General features: G+C 39.1%; 1 protein-coding gene across 34 annotated transcripts in view; it reads right to left on the bottom strand.

Annotated features, from left to right (window-relative positions):
* Window positions 1–18,656, bottom strand: part of LOC115398907 (neurexin-1a) — a 248,292-nt gene extending 229,636 nt beyond the window's left edge. For 20 of the 34 annotated variants that reach the window (XM_030105923.1, XM_030105925.1, XM_030105945.1 and 17 more), the window contains exons 1-3: window positions 18,482–18,656; window positions 15,967–17,328; window positions 889–906 (exon numbers count right to left, since the gene is read on the bottom strand). In XM_030105923.1, coding sequence (XP_029961783.1) covers window positions 889–906; window positions 15,967–16,678 — 730 coding nt within the window. In that variant the 5' untranslated portion in view covers window positions 16,679–17,328; window positions 18,482–18,656. The remainder of the gene's footprint in view (window positions 1–888; window positions 907–15,966; window positions 17,329–18,481) is intronic. The other 14 variants (XM_030105928.1, XM_030105938.1, XM_030105931.1 and 11 more) reach the window with 2 other exon arrangements.
* Between the last annotated feature and the right edge of the window lie 1,742 nt (window positions 18,657–20,398).

Genomic DNA, 20,398 nt, shown 5'->3' with positions numbered 1-20,398 from the left:
CCCTTAATGAGAAATCCCGGTGCACAAATATAGACTAGCTCGGCATCCACATGATGTCTGAACTGTTGTTGCATCGGGGAGAAGAAAAGAGGAAGATTCTCTGGTTTTACATTACCTTGGTCAGAGGTATTAACTGAGGTGTGTGTGTGTGTGTGTAATACGTGTGTTTATGTATTCAATGTTGCAGTGCACACATGACACAAAACTAAAATATAAACTCATTCTTTTATGCTCTATTATTGATTTCAATCCAAAAAAAAAATTGCATAATCAGGATTCAAACCCACAACAACGTGAGCAGAGGAGCTCTTGCCTTATTTCAAGTTTGTGAATCCATTTTTGTGATGACATACTTACCAAGGAAGACATCACATGTTCAAACAAAACCGCAGTTCCCACTGACAAAATCAGTATAACCCTCATGTACAACGGTGAAATTGACCAAGTAGACAAACTCTGCATCTACTAAATTCAGAATCAATGTATTTACTGATGTGTATCCAGACCTTTTTATTGGGTTTGTATGCTTAAACTATGTAATTTGTTGCTCATGATTGCTTAAAAAAAAAAAAAAATCAGTTTTAGCTTTAGTATAGCCATAACCAGTGTGCAGTGTTTTTGCTGTGGAGATGTAAAAATCACTTATTTCACCCAATTACAAATTCCAGAGGACCCCTAAAGGAATTTAATGCTTATCGACTTGTGAAGCATAAATTGAAGGTCAACAATTTCAAGAACACAAAAACTTACCAGTCCAGTAAAACCAACACCATCAGCATTATAAAACTTTCAAGTATTTGTCAAAACAGCACAATGTTTTGTTTTGGGTTTTTTTTGTTTTGTTTTTTTTGTTCACAAAAAGTCAATACCAGAGATGAAAACACCCACCTTCAGTTTGGTTGTCTTCTGGAAGCACAGACAGGCAAAGAGAAAGAGAGGGAGATATTCATTAAGCAGCATGCAGACTGGAACTGGCCATTGCATGTCGTAAGCATGCAAGGCATTAAACATCACATGCAAGTGACCTGTTGTAATCCCTGAAGAGAAAAGGCACAAGCCTTCATTTTACTACCCCCCTCCTCTTTCATCTCTTTTTTTTTCCCTCAGTCACACACTGACCTGGAGTACAGGATGGAGCTGTGACAAAACGAGCCCTTCTGAATATCTAAAATAACCTTGAAGGATTAAATATTCTGAAGCCAGTCTTTGTTGACGGCACATGAAACTGGCATCACGGTTAAATGATTTTAGAACCAGCAGCTATTGATTAGAGGCAAAACATGACAAGAGGATAAAAAGCACAACATGTCGAGGCCTGGAGCTGATCTACACTGCTCTGTTAGGCTCATTAAATCTTTTATTTATCTTTTCTTTTTTTAAGTTTTGGGAGCTACAGATATTTACTTCAAGAGACTTCAGAGATTCTCCGTACAGCGTTGTTTTTACTTGAATAAAAAGCTGCTCCGTGTGATGAAATGCATTGCAAGAGAAAATTACCTAAATAAATAGAGCTGGCTGGAATAAAGCAAAGCCTCTAAGGTTTCCGAGCGGGCAGTGAGGTCTCGTGTTTCTAGAAATCCATTCAAGTGATTTGGTCAAAAGTAACAAAAGAATGAGCAGTGAGCACAGATTGGAAATGCAAAAGGAGACTGCCTCCCAAACGACGTGCCTTCAACATAAATTTTGGCCAATAAAGTGACTTTAGTGGAGGTGAGACAACGGCCATGTGAAATCTGTTCCACTTTTAATGGAGACAGAAAGGAAAGAAATACATGTGGGTGACGTCAAAGCAAATAGGTGAGGTGAAAATCATGCCACCTGAGAGGAAATCAAATGGATTGAAAAAGAGACACAACATGCAAAAATAATCAAGTGATGAAGTGAAAGAGCCCAAACACTGCCTATGAAAGGGAAAAAAATATCGTCAGTCATCAGTTCTGTCCATTAATGAATGCTTCTGATTGAATTTCTCTTAACAGTTGGCAAACACAAAATATAGTCTGACTGTAAATAAAGGGAACAAAAAAACCAATGAGATTATATTATTTGCATCACTAATGAATTAAAATCATGAACACGATAGCATGCAACATCCAACTGATATTCACATGAACAACGATGGCCTGCAAGGATCCAATTACTGTAACCATGCAATGAGAAGGGTACAGAAGCTCGATATCCACCGCAAAATAAGCTCCTACCTCTTTAAAATGATTTCTTGCCCAGAATTTATGCTTTCGTTTTTGACCCAAAACTTACCATCACCTCTGGTTCCCCTTCCGAAATCAGACACCATGCACAATATCAATCCAAATCATCACTTTGTGAACAAATCATAAGACAATTAAACATTTCACCATATTTTTTTTGGTTAATATAGAAAGACCAATTTGGTCAAATTTATTGAGAATTACTTTTGCTTTGAAAATGTCTAACTTGTAAAACAGAAGTGCCTCATTTATCCATGTTCTCAGGATTGAAAATTTTCACATAACACATACAGTGCATGTGCATGGGAATTCAATTGGATATAAATAAGATGTGTGGATTATCTTACCCAACTGGAAGCAATGGGAATATTTAGATAAATGAGATTCTGCTGCCAAAAAAAAAAAAAAACATATACAGAGATGCGCTTTGTTCACAAAAGGTTTGCTTGATGGTGAGAAGCACGCTGCTGAAAAAGCATTCTGACAAGGCAAGCATGAAGCTGGCAGTCGCAAAGAGAAAAGTGACCACATGAGAAAAGAGAAAGAAACGGGAACATTTGCTGATGTCAAGACCCCAAACACTGACGGAGACGGATTCATTTGGCCACAATAACTACTGATTAACTCACTCCACTGAGGTGGCACGTGGCGGTGACTGACACTAAATTTTAATTCAGAGTGACCTGTGCAGGGCTATTTTAAAAAAGTTTGTTGAGGGTGTGTGTAAGGTTATTATGCAATTAACAGTTTGTTTTTTTTTTGTGTTATTCCCTTCCTCTAATCACTGGTGATCAAAACCAATCTAAAACTGATTTAAAGGAGCAATCATTATTCATGGAGTTTGAAAAGCATGCAGTATCAAATTTCCCTTTTATTAAAGCTGATCTGACCACTTTTACCCTCGCGTGGCTTTAAACCTCGACCAGAGGAGAGAACGACAAAAAAGTGGAGCACCACATTTCTAATTGTGATACATTGAAACACTGAAATCTCGCTGTCCCCTCAATGTAATTTGATAAAGGATTAAAGCACAACCATTTATGCAGATTGTGTCCAGCAGCGGATGAAAATCTCATGAATCAAAATTTAAGAAATCTTCAGTGCTAAATGAGGTTTTATTTCGGATGCGTTCAGAAGAAAAGAAGCTTTCCTTTAACAGCCGTATCACCTGACAGCAACCATTAAAGCAAGGCCACACACACACACACACACACAAACACACACACACAAACACACACACACACACACACGCTTTCCTTCACAAATGTACCCAGCTGGTTACATTCTAATCCACAGACGTAAATCCATTTAATCCCCTTGACAAAGTGATCCCAGTGCTATTGTGCTGGTAACACTACACCAAAATGCACTCAACTGCCTATCAGACGATCTGCATCTCTGACGGTCTTATGCTGTTGATCATGCACACGGTGACTCGCTCATAGTAAATCATTTCATTGCAATGCGAGCTGATGCCTCATGAAATGAAACATCTGGCGTGAGACAGGCAAAATAGTCGTGATATTAACAATTCTTAAAAAAAAAACAAAAAAACAAAAAAGTTGGAGAATAAATGCATACATCAATTCTGCTCACATAATTCTGACACTAGAACACAGTCTGGACCCTCCAACTGTAAACTCTCCACTGTGACAACCGATTAAAGCCCAAGTGACAGACCACAGAAAGGACAAAAAAATAAATAAATAAAAAACTGTCTGTGCTCAGTCCACTATTACACAATACCCAGGCAGCCATCAGCCAGCTGGACAAAAACGTCATTAAGACACACGTCGGTCCTCCAGTGAGTCTGAACGCGGTTGGCTGAGGAGACATGGCAAGAGCAACGGGAGGGAATCTGGGTGACGCCACGTTTCACATAAATGAACATGTGTCACATCCACTAGACACAACATTCTGCTCTAGATATAATTCATTTTTCTCTCCCATTTGACAATTTTCAGAGCCCCTGTCTGCCTGAATCAAACTTTTGTTTTTATTCTTCCTAATGTCAAGGGCAGATACTGCTTCACGTGGTTCTATCATCTTTGAGGGCCTTCGTTCTGCTTTCACCAGCTCATCATTCACTATTTGTAAAACTACCGACCCATCTGCAAACACAAATCCTTCACCTGTGCATCATAAATAAACTCACAACATGAACCTGCCTGGTCTGTGATTCCGTTTTTTTTTGTTTTTTTTTTTTTTTCTTTTTGCAACAACCACACCTTTCATAATCATGCAAATCGTGTACTGCAAATACAACTAAAGCTCATATAAAAATCTACAACAGAGTAAAATATTTTAGAAAAAGGAAGTTCTGAAATCATATTGCATCTATATTTCATGGAGTCATTATTTATGGAACGTAGTTTTGCCACAACTGGTCAGTTTGGGATTTGACAGACTGGCTTGAATAAGTGTAGAATGTAAAACATTATCAGTGTATTTAAATTCCTTTATATGTAAAATAATGTTCAATATTGTGAATTATTAAACAAGGTGCACTTGCCTAACCAAAGCAGTTCAAATCCATTTTAAATAGCCGCAAACTGAAGTAATTTTTTGAGCCAGAATTGCTTGTAGAAAGTAGGTCAGCTGCACTGTTTCATTGTGCAAAACCTGAAACTTAAAAGTCTCATTGCTTAAAATTTCATGTGCATATCCGGACACCCCCTTCGGCGGCGCCACACAGAACTTGCAAGCTGACAGCTTCAAATGACCGAAGGACATGACTGCTGGAAAACATTTCGCAGAGTCCGCAATGTGACATTAGCAACGTGCAAACACGCTCCTGGAACTGACTGCTCCATCAACGGGGAGAAGGGAAAGGAAATCATTCAATGCTGGTGACGGAGGTTGTTGTAAAAAGATCAAATCTGAGCTCGACAATGGGCACTGACCTCTTATAGAAGAGACCTTTCATAAGCAAGTGCTACATATGATCAGCAGTTTATGGTGTTCAAGTTGCTGACGTCTCCATGAAGCCAATCAGGTTCCTAGAAAATACAACATGGAGACACTCCACATAAAAGCTCAATTGTCCAAACTCTACATGAGCAATCCAGGATTTTTTTTTCTAATCAAGTTAATATAGCCTGACGCACAAGTCACAGTCGTTCGTGCCTTCAAACTTCCCAAGAAAACAAGGAAAAACTGATTTCACATTGCGAGTCATGCTGCACTGAAGTTGAATTTCTCAGTGCATTTCCTTTGGAAATTAATAAATTCATGTATCTCAAATGTGTCTTATTGTTATTAATCAGGGGGTACTGGTGTCATTACTATGCATTAAAGAACAAGAATTAAAGATTCGTTGCGACGCATTGCACAGTTGTAGATTTGAGAAAGAAGGCTGTTGTGAAATCCCTTGTCACACAAGCACTTTAGGGGAAAATGTAAAAGCCTTGCAGCAAAGGTCAAAGCTACCAGAGGATCGATTTGTTGTTGAATTACAATTTTGACTGAATCAAGAAAAATGACTATAAGTGAGGACTCATTTTTTTTAGCACCACAGCCTAAAACTGATGCATCTTTCTACCGGAGGAGTGCGAGTGGCGTTACACAAGTCGCCGTCGCCTCCATTATCCTCCTCCAGCAGCAGTGAAAGAGTGCAGAGAGGAAACGGGGTCGAGCAGCGGGCCGCCGTGACGGAACCCGATAGCTCCCAAAGCTCCGGATATTTCTACTCTGGCTAATTTCTATCACCGCAGCTGAGCCGGTCAGCGGTGTCACATATCCACTTTCAAGACAACACACTTTATTTGAGCAAAATCATTCCACAATGAGTTTTGAAACAAAATGATCCCGTCTGCTATTTTATGACTGAGGACTATTAAGAAGGACTTTACTTTGGAAAAATATGTGCATTCCTTAAATTTTAAACTATTTCAAAGTGATTAATAATATGTCACACACGCACCGATAATGGAAAGTGTATTTTTATTTTAATCTAATTAAAAAAAAACATAATTAATTGTAAGTTAATTAATGTCATCATACAGCAAAGATGAGCTTCTTAGAACAGATGGGGACCAGACAATATAGCATGATCCACATATTTCCAAAGAGGCAGACCAAACAGAGTGGATTGTGGGAGCAGATGTGCTGAAGACCTCTCCATTCTTTCACATCTTGTGGGTTGAAATATCCAACAGGATAATCACAGCAGCTTATACAGAAGTTCTAATAACCTTAATCCCCGGCTTGACGATATCCAGGATAGCATTACAGATGTGGAGTCAATCTTTTTTTTTTGTGATGCAGAAGCAGCAGCTCTGCCAGTGGAATAGGGAAATCAATGTAAACTGCAAGTTTGGAGGTATGGATTCAGCATATTTTCAATTATTGCAGAAGAGCTCACAGCTTCAGGTTGAAGATATAAGAGCTAATGTTCACAAAGCATCTTTTCTGGCTAAATATGCACAGCAGTCACTTAAAGAAACTAGTTCTGTCTGCCCTCACTGCTGACGTGTGACAAATCCCCTTTAGAAAAGTGGCTTTTCTGCTAAAGGAGAAATAAGAAACTAATATTGACGATAAAGCACGCTGAGCACTTACAGTTAAGCTGACATTAGACTGCATACGATTTCACTAGAAATTACATAAGAAGAAGGTTAGAGAAAGTGATCCTTACTGAGTGAATTGCTCGTTTAATCAACTATTTATTGGATTCACAAAACATACAGATTCTTTCACTTACTTCTCCATGTGTTGAACAACTGAAGGTGAACTGATTCTGAACTGTAGACAAGTTCCTTTGTACTCAGTCATGAAAATCTGAAATCTAGTTCATCTTCTCTCTGTCATTAGCAGGACGGCTTTTAAATTATGGGAGTGCATTTTCTACTTGTTTTTTTTTTTTAGGATTCCAGCCGACTTTCATGAACGCTGATACCCAAGCTGCAGCATCAAAGGTAACTGATGTTCAAAGTGAAAGTCTCAACTGGAGGCTGGAATTAAGAGTTCTGCCTCAGAAGAGTATCATTCACAGATCAAACCATATGGATTACATAGAAAATGCACAGTAATTATGTGAAGCAATTTCAGTCCAGGTCTAATATACCTGTAACATGTTTTATTTTTAAGATTTGAATTTCAACAGGATTCAATCGATGGCTTATGATATGAGCTTCATGTGCCAACTTCACACACTCCAGTGAGACATGCTGCACGGCTCAGTTTAGTGTGTGTGTGTGTGTGTGTGTGTGTGTGTGTGTATGTGTCATGGATTTTCAGACGTGTTTATTTGTGCTGTGGGACGAATCCCGTTAAAGGAGGAGTTTGGTGTCAAAGAATTTCACAAACACCCTTTGACAGTCAGGAGCAAATGTATTTAAACAAGGCAAAAATCCTCTGGGAAAATCCCTCTAATCTTTTGATCCCAATATCTGTCTTTGGACTCAGAGACAGCAGTATACTATTAATCTGCTTTTGTCTGAGCAAAGCTGTAGGAGGCCTCCAGACAGAATGACACTTTCCGAGATACAGCGCGATCACGTAGCGCACGCTCACACAATGACAGACATGCCTGAAAGGGGGATCATTTAAATTAAGAATTCATCTTTCTGTACACTTCACATGCTTACTATTCATATATGTGAACATGACGAAAGCCAGTGAATACCAAATATTTAAATGAAGAGTTCGCATTGATCCATACATATAAACAACTCATTCACTCCCTGCCGTTCTGTTAAACCCGCTTCAATCTCCGGGATATACTGAATGTGCCCACAGGCAAAAAAAAAGTCCCTGCCTCACTAAGGGATATATCAAAAATATCTCATAAGATTTAGATGGGTTCATCATTTCTTCATACAGCAAAAAACGTGTCTATATAATATATATGATCCTTGTGGCTGAATTGGTTGAGGACAATTCACTTTTATCCTCCAAATGTGTCAATGTTGACTGCCACATGTAGTGAATGTTGCTACAAATTGATGCAGATTTTACTGGTTTGCAACATTCTTGCAAGATTTTCAGGATTTGTACATCATTCCCCAAGTTCCTATTCAAAGTAACTTTTTTTTTTTGGCGCATTTTGGTGTCCATCTATACAGGAATTGCTCAGTTCAGTGAAATAACAGATGAAGTCAGATAGTTATGGCCACCAAGCATTCTGGTAGGGATTATAAATAAATAAATAAATAAATAAATAAATAAATAAATAAATAAAATGGGCTAACATCATGTATGTCTGTAAAATACATTTCAGTTATCAAAGTTATGTTATTCAGTTTAAGTGCTTTCCTGTCCTTTAAGAGGGAGAAAGCAATGCAGCAGTATAGAAGTCAGGCTCATGCAAGATCATAAGCAAAGGAGGTACATCTCAGTGATATTCAACAGCTTTCTGGAAAAAAAAAAAAGTATCAAAACATGACTTTAAAGGTCAACACAGAACTGGTCAGTCTGAGCTTGATAGGCAAAAAGCTCCACAGAGAGAGCTCTTCAGAACGAGTGCTCCATCATCAGTTCTTGTCCCTAAGAGACCTCGAGTGGTTCATACCTGGTTTGTAGATGACAAACTTCAGAAGGTAAAAAGATATATGAAAAAACATAGCCTGTAAGTTAATTGACTTTCGATGTTCAAGGAAAACATAATCTTTACTCAGCCTGCAACACTGGTTTCAATCTGTTTCAACGACATAAAACCTCTATATGTCTGCTGAGACGTTCCTGTACAGACTCTTCAAGTCTGATAGTGAAGAAAAGGAGTTTATTATGATCTGTATGATCAAAATAATGGATCTGCATGTTTACAGCTGGAGGAGATCAGAGCCGTGGGGAGTTTTTTTTTTTTTTTTTAGTTTAGATTTTACTGTCAGCTTCATTCATAAAATGAAGCTTAAAAAAATCCATTTCAACATCATTCAATCTGATTTTAACTTATTGATTGAGCCTTCAGAGAAAGTTTTAAGATGAAACATTCCATTTATGTAGTGAAGCTGATCTGCTAAGTCTATTTTTGTCTCAAATGCAATGAAATTTGACAAATTTGGCATGAATGGTTGCTGTGAGTGGATAAGGCAGAAATAATTACCCCCATTCCCAGATATCACACAGCTTGTTACATGTCATTGATACATGAAGGCCAATTTTGGTGTATTATTCTCGTGAAGTTATAGTAGTGATGCAGGAGGTGCTGCAGCATCGTCAGACGTCTCGCAGCATTAGAGGATATACAGTTTCATTCTATTTTCTACTTAAAATATAAATATATGAAATGAAATAAGTCTAAAAGATTGACTGGGAAGGTGTTTGGGACAGCCAAAGCTTTTCGCACCAACTTTCATCAGTTCATATTTAGTTGTTTAAGAAAAGTAAGTAATTAATCCTAGTTATCTCTTGATTTCTTGTGCAGAATAAGTGGGGATTTGAAACTGACAAATGATAACATGCAAACGATTATACATTTATGTTGAAACATCAGCAGCTTTGACCAAACAAGGAGTATTCTGATCATCTGTAATGGGACTAAACTGGTCAAACACATTAGTGAGGACAGTGGAACTTCTGGAATATTAAACAAGCTTTAAATTGGGAGTGAAAATGAAATGTGTTATACTCTAAAAGCAAGAAATTAACTTTCTGTAGGCTACCTGAATTCTGAGTTTTCCTTCACAACAGTCTTCTCACAGGTCTCTATAAGACAACTGTTAACATTTATTGGTTAGTCAGACTTTCCCACTGTGAGCAACCCAGGATCAGATTTACCACAATAATCTTCAAACAGCCGACATTTGAGTCCTTTTAAAGTTCATGCGAGCACACTTTTCTTCAATCCAATATGCTTTTGGGAGGTCTGTGGGATCAGGTGAGCTGTTCAGCTGCCCAGCATTACCATATGCACTTTTCTTACTCCATTGTTGCCTTCAGTGTGTTCAGTTGAATTTTCCTCAGGGATACAGCTTGGCTCAGAATGTACGGTACAGAATCAAGGCACAAGGCCAGTGTGTTTAGAGCAAACAGAAAATCCACACTGAATAGGCTCGCTTCTTCATGAAAAACAAACAGTTCAGAAACTGTTTCGTAAAGCTGCTGTGATACTTACGCCTGAGTACGCATGTAAGTGCCGCATCGTTTGCCAAAATTTTCTTTAATACCAGAAAGCCATCCATCTTTTGCAGCTGTTTTAGCAAAACTGACATTGTTTTGTGTTGTCAGTTCCTTACTCCCAGGTCGGCTGTTTACGTCTTAATATATCTAATAAAACATACGATGCACTCATAGTTCGCCACCAAACCAAAGACATATTTATCCACAGAGAATCCACAGACAAGGGAGGATGTCAGTTCACGCCCTGCCAAGGAATGACCCACATGGCTTCCACTTTCACTGGGATTTCTAAATGTAAAGCGTTCCAATGCATTTTACTACACTTCGATCTCAGCAGCCATCACCTTCCAAACATTCTGGGGGAATTTTTCCTTTATATGTCCAACATTAATCAAAATTCACTACTTAGCGAATAGTCAGTTGACAGCTCTGCTGTCCGTACATTTCAGAATATCATTGTATCACGTGTTTTTGTCGAGTCTGCTGGTGAGTTTCAACAATTGTGAAACTGAGATTGAGTTCACCTCCTCCCACTCCAATAAAAATTACTGACCACAAGGGGATGGGTGTAACCAAACCGCATCCCACCTGCAAATTGTACCCTTGTAATCCAATAAATATCTACTTCTAAGCCGTTGAAAAGAGGTCAAAACTTCAAACTGAACTTTACTGCTGCTTCTTATGTGCTGAATGAGAGTATAAACAGCTCTTTAAAAACAACTTTATATATCGGCCGATCATTCACTGGTTCAATCAGGCTAAGCAAAGCAGCAAAACAAGTAATTACATTAACGCTGCAGTACGAGTCACAAATTGTTCCGAAGCACCCAGAAAGAAACTCTTGTTAGCAATAAACAAACTTGCCAAACCTGCAAATTGTTCAAGAGTTATGCTGAATAATGTCGAAGGTGGTAAGCCAAGGTGTTGTAGCACACAAATTAAAGTTATAAATTAGAGGCTATTGAAATATTAATTTGAAGAAAGTAATATTCCTTCAAAGTGTGCAACACACAGTATTTTGCATTATATCCTGTCTCTAAAATCTGTTGTGACGTCTTCAGTGGATTTTAATTTTCACAGCTGATGAATCAAACATGAAAAGTTCAACACAATTTAATGTACAGAAGGCTACAGTAACTTTTGATAGAGTGTCGTCACACATTAGCAGCCTAATCAAGGCGCCCGTGAGTTTCACACATGACGTTAGCTTTAGAGATGTCGAACTAAATCTTCATGAGGCACGAGAGGCTATGCTATCAGTTATTAAAACACTAATATTAAAGTGCCAAGCAATCACAGTTATGTACTCTACCTCGGCAATGTGAGTTAGCCTTTGAGTTACATAATGTGCAACATTACGACTAAAACGCTGCGTTGCCTTAGTTGGGATCTGACCTACTTTTGTTTTTTTTTACCTGGAATGATTTATGGTTGGCTAATGTACGATGAAATAAACAACACCGTTCCATTTTATCAGAATAAAATATGGAGCTATGGAATGCATCTATGTTATTTCTCTAATGAGAAACAAAAGGACAGATTCTTGGAACACGCTGACCATAGAACAGTGCATTTAAATAATTGTTTTACCGATCAAGAGGATTTGTGTGTGTGTGCGTGTGTGTGTGTGTGTGTGTGTGTGTGTGTGTGTGTGTGTGTGTGTGTGTGTGTGTGTGTGTGTGTGTGTGTGTGTGTGCGTGCGTGTGCGCGCGCCAGAGGTCACCTAATGTGTAAGCTAGTGGTTGGACAGGGGAGAGTTGACAGGTCTGGTGGCAAATCCGATAATCCTTTCATTTGATCAAAGTAATACAACAGCTTTTAAATGATTTAATGGACGAGTACCTTTTAAACTTCAATTTACTTTACAGCCGAGTCCATGCACGGGAATTAAATTAAGTTATGGTCGTGCAGTGGTTAGTACTCTTGAATCACAACAAAGTCATCCCAGGTTTGAGTCCAGGCTTGTCTCTAAGGAGTTCAGGTTTACCTCTTTGCATACAAAGAGCACTCCGAGTACTCAGGTTTCCTCTCAAAGTCGAAAACATTCAATTTATTCTGAACTCCAAATCACCTGTCAGCGTGAATATGTGAGTGTCTCTCTCACTGTTTGTCATGCAATGGAACTCTGACCTGTCCGAGGTGTGGTCCTGCCTTTGTTAGCGCTCAGATGAATGGATGTTGGAGTTTTGGCTGCTTTTTAACTAACTTGTATTTTCACACACTTGGGAGAAAGCCAGACAAATACATTTATTTGAGTGGTGCTCAGACTTGAACAATAGACTTAATTGCCTTTTTAATGTGTGGTTCAATTAGACTTTCCATATATAACTATGAGTGCCGATAATGGGGGGAACAAAATGAGTAGTCATTTCATCTGACTCTAAAAACTAACCTCTGCACCATCAAAAATATCCAATGTCATTCCGATATCGTATAAGGTACACTTTGTACTTTGTAATTTAATTCGACTGATCACAATTTTTTATGAGGGCAGCTCGATATAATTGTGTTGAGCATCATTTCTAAAATACAACCAGACTTTACCGACTGCAGGTTGGATTGTCAAGTTTATCAGGGCCTGCAGAGCACTTGGTAGATATAACAGGGCTCAACATGTTCTGACAGCGCTTTAATTAGAATTAGGTCAATCTTACAGAATTTAAAATGGTACCGTCTTTTACTATACAGACCTAAATGGCTTTATGCTTTTTTTAAAAGCTTTTAGGAGTTGTTTTAAGAGACGGGGAAGATTCATTGAGGTTAACTGATTCCATTTGAGCTTGTCTTCATCAATTCTTTTTACTTTGGCTGTTGTGGATGTTCTTTAAGAAGCAACTGTTCATGGAGATTTAGAGCTACATTAGTCTGTAAGATCACTGTACGAACACTGTTCACAATTATGCAGTGAAGGTCAGAAATGGTAATCCAAAAGGGAGTGAACACCAAACTCTGCAGCTTCGAAGGGACTTTTAATAATATTCTGTGTTGTTTTGAGCTGTGCATTAGGTTAGGTGTAGCAATGCATGAAATGAAGCAAATATTGAGAGTGGATCAACCAAAGTTTACTATTCCAATGATTTGTCAAGAACATTGCTTTATCTAAATTCATCTGTTTTCGTTGGTTCACCACACAGTGCTGTTTACATATCTTACAAACCAAAGCAGAAACTTCACCCTGAATGACATTTTTAGATTATGATTGACTGCAACTCTCCACAAGGAGGATTTCATCAAAAGTCTTTTCCAAACTTTCTAAAGACTCAAAGCCGATTGTCAAAACATAACTAAATGCCTCTCTGTATAGTTTGCATAATTGCCTCAAGGAGGACATCACTCACCATCTCACAACTCACAAAATGATTTCTACACAGAGGACATCCCAGGACATCCCGCTTTGTCACTGTCACTGCAGCGCAGTATTAGACATAATTTGAAATCTAATGTTTTGCGAAACTAATCAAACTTTAGAACATGTAGGCATATGAACTGTGTGTATTAACATCTGGGGGGGGTTTGTCATTTCTTGCTTCACTAAAATAACGTTTTTCATCATCGTCATGCTACTGGACGGGTGGATTTTTTTTTTTTTTTTTTAAGAAATGACTGCATCTTTAATTAATTGATATCATGATTGATATCATGCATTTCTACAATGTAATAATATCCTAATAGTTATTTTATGGGTATCAAACTATTACCACCGTAAACTCCTACTGTGGAAATTTTAAGTCCCTTAATCCTTTGACTAATTACACAAAAGCCAGAAACTTACCTAACAAACACTAAACAGTCTTTGTGACAATCATAGATTAATCATGGTTCCTGTATCTAATATCACTTGATCAGAGCTTCTTCCTCTTTTTCTTATTTTTTCTTTTTGATGATCCTATTTTGGATTTTGGCTGCAATCTGCATACTATGAAAGATATGCCCTCTCATTATTTCACTGACGATTTATTGAGTGTCCTTCAAAATGGGTTGATTTTGTCTCGTTCTTGGCTTTAATTCTTCATACTGAGATGTTGCTTCTTTGTGCAGAAATATAGTAAACAAGCCTTGAAAACATGAAGGCCTCTATCAAAACAAAAGCAGATGATGTTTACTCGTTTGAAATACACAGATCGGATGTAAATGCGCCCAAAAATCCATTTACATTAATAATACATTTCCGACAATGGGAAATCTCTTCATGGCCTGAACAATTAAGAAAACAAAACAATTCGGGTAGCACGTCCAAACGATTCACAGCCACAGTTGTTTTTTTTTCGATTCAGATTTATTCATGGCGCTTAGATTCAGTATGGCAGAACAGCCTGCCATTTTTCAGCAATGTGAAGTAGTTTAAATAAACAAATACTTAAAGCTGCCGAACACTGAAAGCCTGTTAGTGAACTACTACAGCAATCATTCATGGTGTCAGAGCATGAAGACAGTAAAAAGCCCAGTGCTCCCTCCTGCTGTATGAGCACCACCAACAAACCTGAATGAAGCAAAAGAAAACTCAGAACCTACTGCACTCTACAGTGTATGTAAGGAACATTTAAATTAGTGCCGTTTCACATTTGCCTTAATAATTAAAAAAAAAAAAAGGCAATTAGACAGGGATATCTTGTGCTGCCATGCTATGGTCCCCAGTGCTGAAATAATGAGCGTATTGTAAATAAAAGATTTGAGCTTGAATAAAGACCCATAACCTCATGAAATTAAATGTAAATCAGATATGGCCAACATTGACCTACAAGCTAAAATAAGCCTTAGAGTTCATAACTACTTGAATAAGCACGAAAAAAAAGGGTATATGCTGAAGCCCCACCTCGTCCCCAATGAGCTGATCAACAAACCCACTACAGCATATCTGAGAGGTAATGCACTAAATACAAAGAAATGTATCTTTCTTACAAGCATTGCTTAAAGAGATGCTGATGTTAAGATTACTTGATTGGATAATGAAAGAGTGATAATTGTCAAACAAGTCAAAGGTGCATTTTGTATTGTTTTCTTTTTCTTTATTACACAAATCATATTTTTCACAGGTATCATTATTTAGACTCACTTATAGTTCAGGACAGTTGTAGCACAGCTACACTGTTTTGTTTGTTTCACTTCTCCAGAATATTAAGAGATAATAATAGATCATAATTCTGTTTGTTTACAGTGGGGATCTGCTTGATGACCAGCTTAAAGTATTAATGTATAATCAGTGGTTATCACTGGTAAATGACGGAAAAGCCTCACTCAGTTAATATCCCAGTTCTCCTCTGTTCACAGCAACACCATCCCTTCGACACTTTTTTTTATCCCATATGAAGGGAATGAAGTCACTCGTGTTTACGCCACCTGACTCGAGATGATTACGCCTGCTCTTTCAGTTGAGGTAAGCCATTGGAAACGTTTCATAGGTCAACCAATCCCCACAGACCTATTTGATAAGAACGGGAGACGCCTTTGGGGATGGAGAATACCAGCATGTTTTGCTAATGAGGCCTTGCAGGAGATTCACTTTTTGCAAACAACTGGATTGCAGATCGATTGCACACATCAGAAGACTAAGACAAACATGTGAGGTTAGCCAAATAGAGGAAGGGAATGCATTATTTTAGGACACGTGGCAATTAAAATAGGGTCCTTCAATTTGTAAGAATCTATTTGTTCTGGTTGTACTGAACGTATGAGACAAATTAAAGCCACATCTTACCTTCACTGCAGTCCTTTCCCTGGTAGCCTGTCTGAGAGCAGTCACACGTCGGCTCGTCGTTAATTAAACTGCAGACTCCTCCATTTAAGCACATGTTGGCCGTACCACACAGGTCCTTCAAGACCCCGTCACCGTTGATCATTACAGACTCCGTGTTGTTGACCTTCACATCGGTTATCCATCCAGTGAAAGGCAGCTGATCCTTGACGGCAGCCGACGTCAATCTTAACGCCACGGATCGTAATTCCGGTGGTATTCCGCCAACAAACAAAGGGCTGAAAACAGTCATATCCCGTCTTTTTGACTTGACTTCCACCCACTTTATCTCATTGTCCACCATCAGGGTTGTGTTCTTAAAGTTTCTCCTTATCGTGACCGTGTGCCACTGGCTGTCGTTGACCGCCGTGTCGGACACAACGGTGGCAGGCTCGGCACAGAAGATTGAGAAGCGAAGGCTGAGTTTACCGTTCAGTATGAGAAGTTCTAAAAAGTCACAAAATCCCTCATCATCAAAGTAAACTAGCAGCCCGTGTGAACTCTTTGTTTTCATGTTGAAGCTCATTTCACTTTCGCAACACGCATTCCACACGGGAAACCGAGCCCACTGCCCCTCAGCACCTGTAAATTCTAAACAAGCGCCTATTTCTACAAAGCAGCAAACGAGCAGCCCAACCCATATGATATGGGCACCATGTGGCTTTTGTAAAACCATTTTGGCGTCACAATTTTTTTTCTCTGATTGGAGGTGGGATTTATCAAGCTGAATTTACTCACAAGAACCTCTGCTTAGGCAAACAGTATGCTGGGTAGACCGTGAAAGAGTAGACTGGCATGTAACTGACTGTCTACATTGACTCACAAGAGTGACCTGAGGCATTGTAAGACAAAACATTAAATGCTATGAGACATTTGCATATCAGTGGGCTTGGCCTGCACTTACTTCCTAGAGCAGTCACCATTACCTCACACTGAACAGGCCACTGGCCAAACCTCTCACTGTTCCCGCCAAAACAATTTGAACTGTTTAAAGGTCCTCCCTGCCATGGCTATTTAGAGCGAAGTGACAGAGATTCAAATATCCACTGGGCACACTCGGTCTAATTTATGTAATTATGGAACAGTCCCTTCTGGTGCCAGTTAGTGTGTGCACGGTTTCACTTGAGTTGAAATGGCAGCTTTAATCTTCATGGTCATGCCAACATTCTTTGGCGGGTAACTGGAAGCCTTGCTCAGGGCTTTTCACCCTGCATCCTCTGTAGCAAAGAGAAAAAAATGCCATATGGAGCCACGTTGGCTGATAAGCTCAGCAAAAAAGAAGCAGTCTGTCTGTCTGTCAAGGCAGTCCCCCGGTCTCAAAGCACTCTGCAAGAGAAAAGAAAAATTAATACAGCATCACCGGTTTCACCATATCCATTTCTAAATCCACTTCAGCCAGCATCCTAATCAAAACATTTGAATTATTGCAATGATTACGAAAAAAAGAAGAAAAAAAATCAAACCAAGGAAAGCATCAATTTCTAAGCAGCATTTTTTTTTAAAAACAACAAACACAAACCACATCTTTAGATTAAGATCACCAGGGCTTTCCAAGAAGAAAACAGCAGTATCCATGCATGCTATGTGGCAATACTGCCCAGAAATACAGTAATTCCTAGTAGAAGTATCACAACAACACCAGATGACATTTTGATGTAAGATCGAAAACCGCTGATGATTAATGATTAATCACGACCAAAAGGCAATTTTATTCTAAAGTGTGAAAAAAAAAATAAAAATCACGCGACCATCGCTGCTCGGCTGTATTTCTCCAGTATAATTACTTTTGCTCACTAGTCATAACTTCTTCCCCACATTATCGCGCACACCGTGAACATCCGTCTCCTCATAAAGAGCCAACATGAGAAAAAGTGCGTCATTTGATTCACAATGGTTGGTTTGTGTCAGACGAGCCGGGCGGGCTGCCGCTGGGTCTCAAACCCCAAAATATGCGCTTCTTTCTCACGTTTTCCCACTTGAGATCATGACACAGCTGAAGAGGTGGGAAAAAAAAATACGAACCAGCAAAAAGCAGAGATACGGGAGGAAGACGTGGTGATAAATCTCCGCAATTATTTCAGCATTTGAAAGAGAGAAAGAGTCTGCCGCGCCGCGGACACCGGATCGGATTGACTTCAGCGCTGCACTTTACACAGACTGAATAATGTTTTTTTACATATATATATATATATATATATATATATAAACTGACGATATGACAACTATACGGCGTTTCAAATAAGCATGATAAATTATCGAGTGGATCACCAGGCGTAGAGAACTGAGCGTTCCGCACGTCTTTCCCAAAAGGGGCAAAGTGTTTTCGCAATCATCCTATCAATGGCATGCCCCATACCTCCACATCTGATCCTGCATGACGGCGAGAAACGGCGCACAATTATCAAAGTGCGATATTTTAACTGTTAAATTCGTGAGAAAGACACAAACAGACGGATCTTTTCTTTTTTTTTTTTTTCACCTTTGCGCGAACACCTTTTACTTCTACGGGACCCTAAATAGTTGGCACAAGAGGAGAGAAACGGCTATTTCATGCAAAGTCTTGCAGGCTGAGCGCCTGTGCGTATTTCCAGCCTGTTTGGGAGCCAGGGCATCAAATCCTCTTTGGTAAAACCTTCACATCAAGATCTGCTTTCAAGTGAATCAGCCAGAGAAAGAGAGCGAGAAAGAGATGGATCCCACTTTCACTCTAACTCCGCCAATAAAAACCTCACACTCTCCGCACTTAAATTAATTACCTTGAATGCTGTGTCCTGCAGATGTGTCTCCAGCTGTACAAGAAAAGAAGAAAAAAAAAACCCAAAAACAAAACAAAAAGACAACTAAAGAGAAAATTAAAGCACAAGATGGAGTCAGCGCGCAGCACGGGCTGGAAATCCAGTTATCTTTGTGGAGGAGAAGGTGCAATCTGGTTTCCCTGTTGAGCTTATCCAGCGACTGTCAGGAGCCACAGACAGAGCGCATCACGTGTCTCCCCGTGATGTCTGCGGGGAGGGGCTGATGCAGCACCTTGGACAGCGCCTCTGCCTACACAAGCATCCATCCTCCGACATTTATGGCACGGCCAACTTTGGAGATAAGGCTTGTAAAACAACGTGATTGATCCATTGATTGCACCGGAGGACGCTCGGAAGCAGCCAGCAATGGTTTCAGTGGAGGGAGAAACATCTTTAAAGCAAACTAACAGCTTCCCGTGCGGCAGAGTAAATCATCCACTTAAAAATCGATTTTATTGTGGGGGCGAAAAAAAAAAATGCAGGTCATTATGTATCTTTGCTTAGTTTTCGATATGGTGGTGATTGTGAGATTTCACTGAATCGAGCATTCTGAACCAATATTTTAAGTTGCTCTACTTTATTATCGTGCTGTGGGCAGGAAGTGGACAAACACTCGGGAATGGGTCACTCTAGTTTCTTCCCATATTCCAAAAACATGCATTTGATGTAATTTAATTAACTTATTTTATGAAGTTTGATTTGAAAATTTTATCAGCGCCATGCATCAAGTTTTTTCATCAGTATAGGTTCACCATTTTATAGTCATGCATTTAATTGATAGTTCAAAATTTTATGCAAATTGTAGGAAGATCAAAATTGTGTGTATTTTTTTAACTGATTTGAAAGTTCAAAATGTTTGTTTTGAGGACTATATATTTATCATTGTCCTGACCTATAAGTCATGATGACAGGTCAGGACAATGATCACCTGGAAATATTGATCATTTAACATCATGTCCTGGTTATTAAAACCGACAGTACTCTTGTTTTTGGATTTACTTGCTGAATGTGTGAAAAAAGACAGAAAAAGACAATATATAGTGAATAATATTAATTGTGTGTGTGATTGTGCATCCCTCCATGTGAAGTCCATGCTGTACTGGCCTTTTGCTCATAAACTGCTGTGATCTGATCCAGCACCCTGCAAGTCTGTGTTGGATAAAGTTGGATAGCAAAGGGTGGCTGACCAGGGTTAGAAGTAGTAATTAGAAAACCCTGACTTTCCTGTAAATAAGCAGTACTTCAGTGGGCCACTGCAGAGGTTCAGGAACCAAGTTTATGCAGAAGTGGTTCACTGGTTCAAAGCCCACCACTGAGTCACCTGACCAAGGCTCTTATTGCCTCATCCTCACAATTTATATCGAGAAGGGCTTCCAGTGTAAAAATGTGGTTACACAGTCTACTCCAGTGTCCGGTGACCATTTTATCAAGCAATCACAGATCATCTCACTCTGCACGGAGCTGATAGAGAAACTCAAATTCATATTTCCACCTATTTGATTCACCTAAAGAAAACTCTTGCTTTCACTGGCAAAACACACAAACTGCACAGAAAAGTTCCAGAGTCTGGACTCAAACTAAATCACTGTGAGGCAAGAGTG

This window comes from Salarias fasciatus, chromosome 13, assembly GCF_902148845.1.
Source record: "Salarias fasciatus chromosome 13, fSalaFa1.1, whole genome shotgun sequence".
NCBI classification, from domain to species: Eukaryota; Metazoa; Chordata; class Actinopteri; order Blenniiformes; family Blenniidae; genus Salarias; species Salarias fasciatus.
This window is presented reverse-complemented; position numbering and strand designations above follow the sequence as displayed.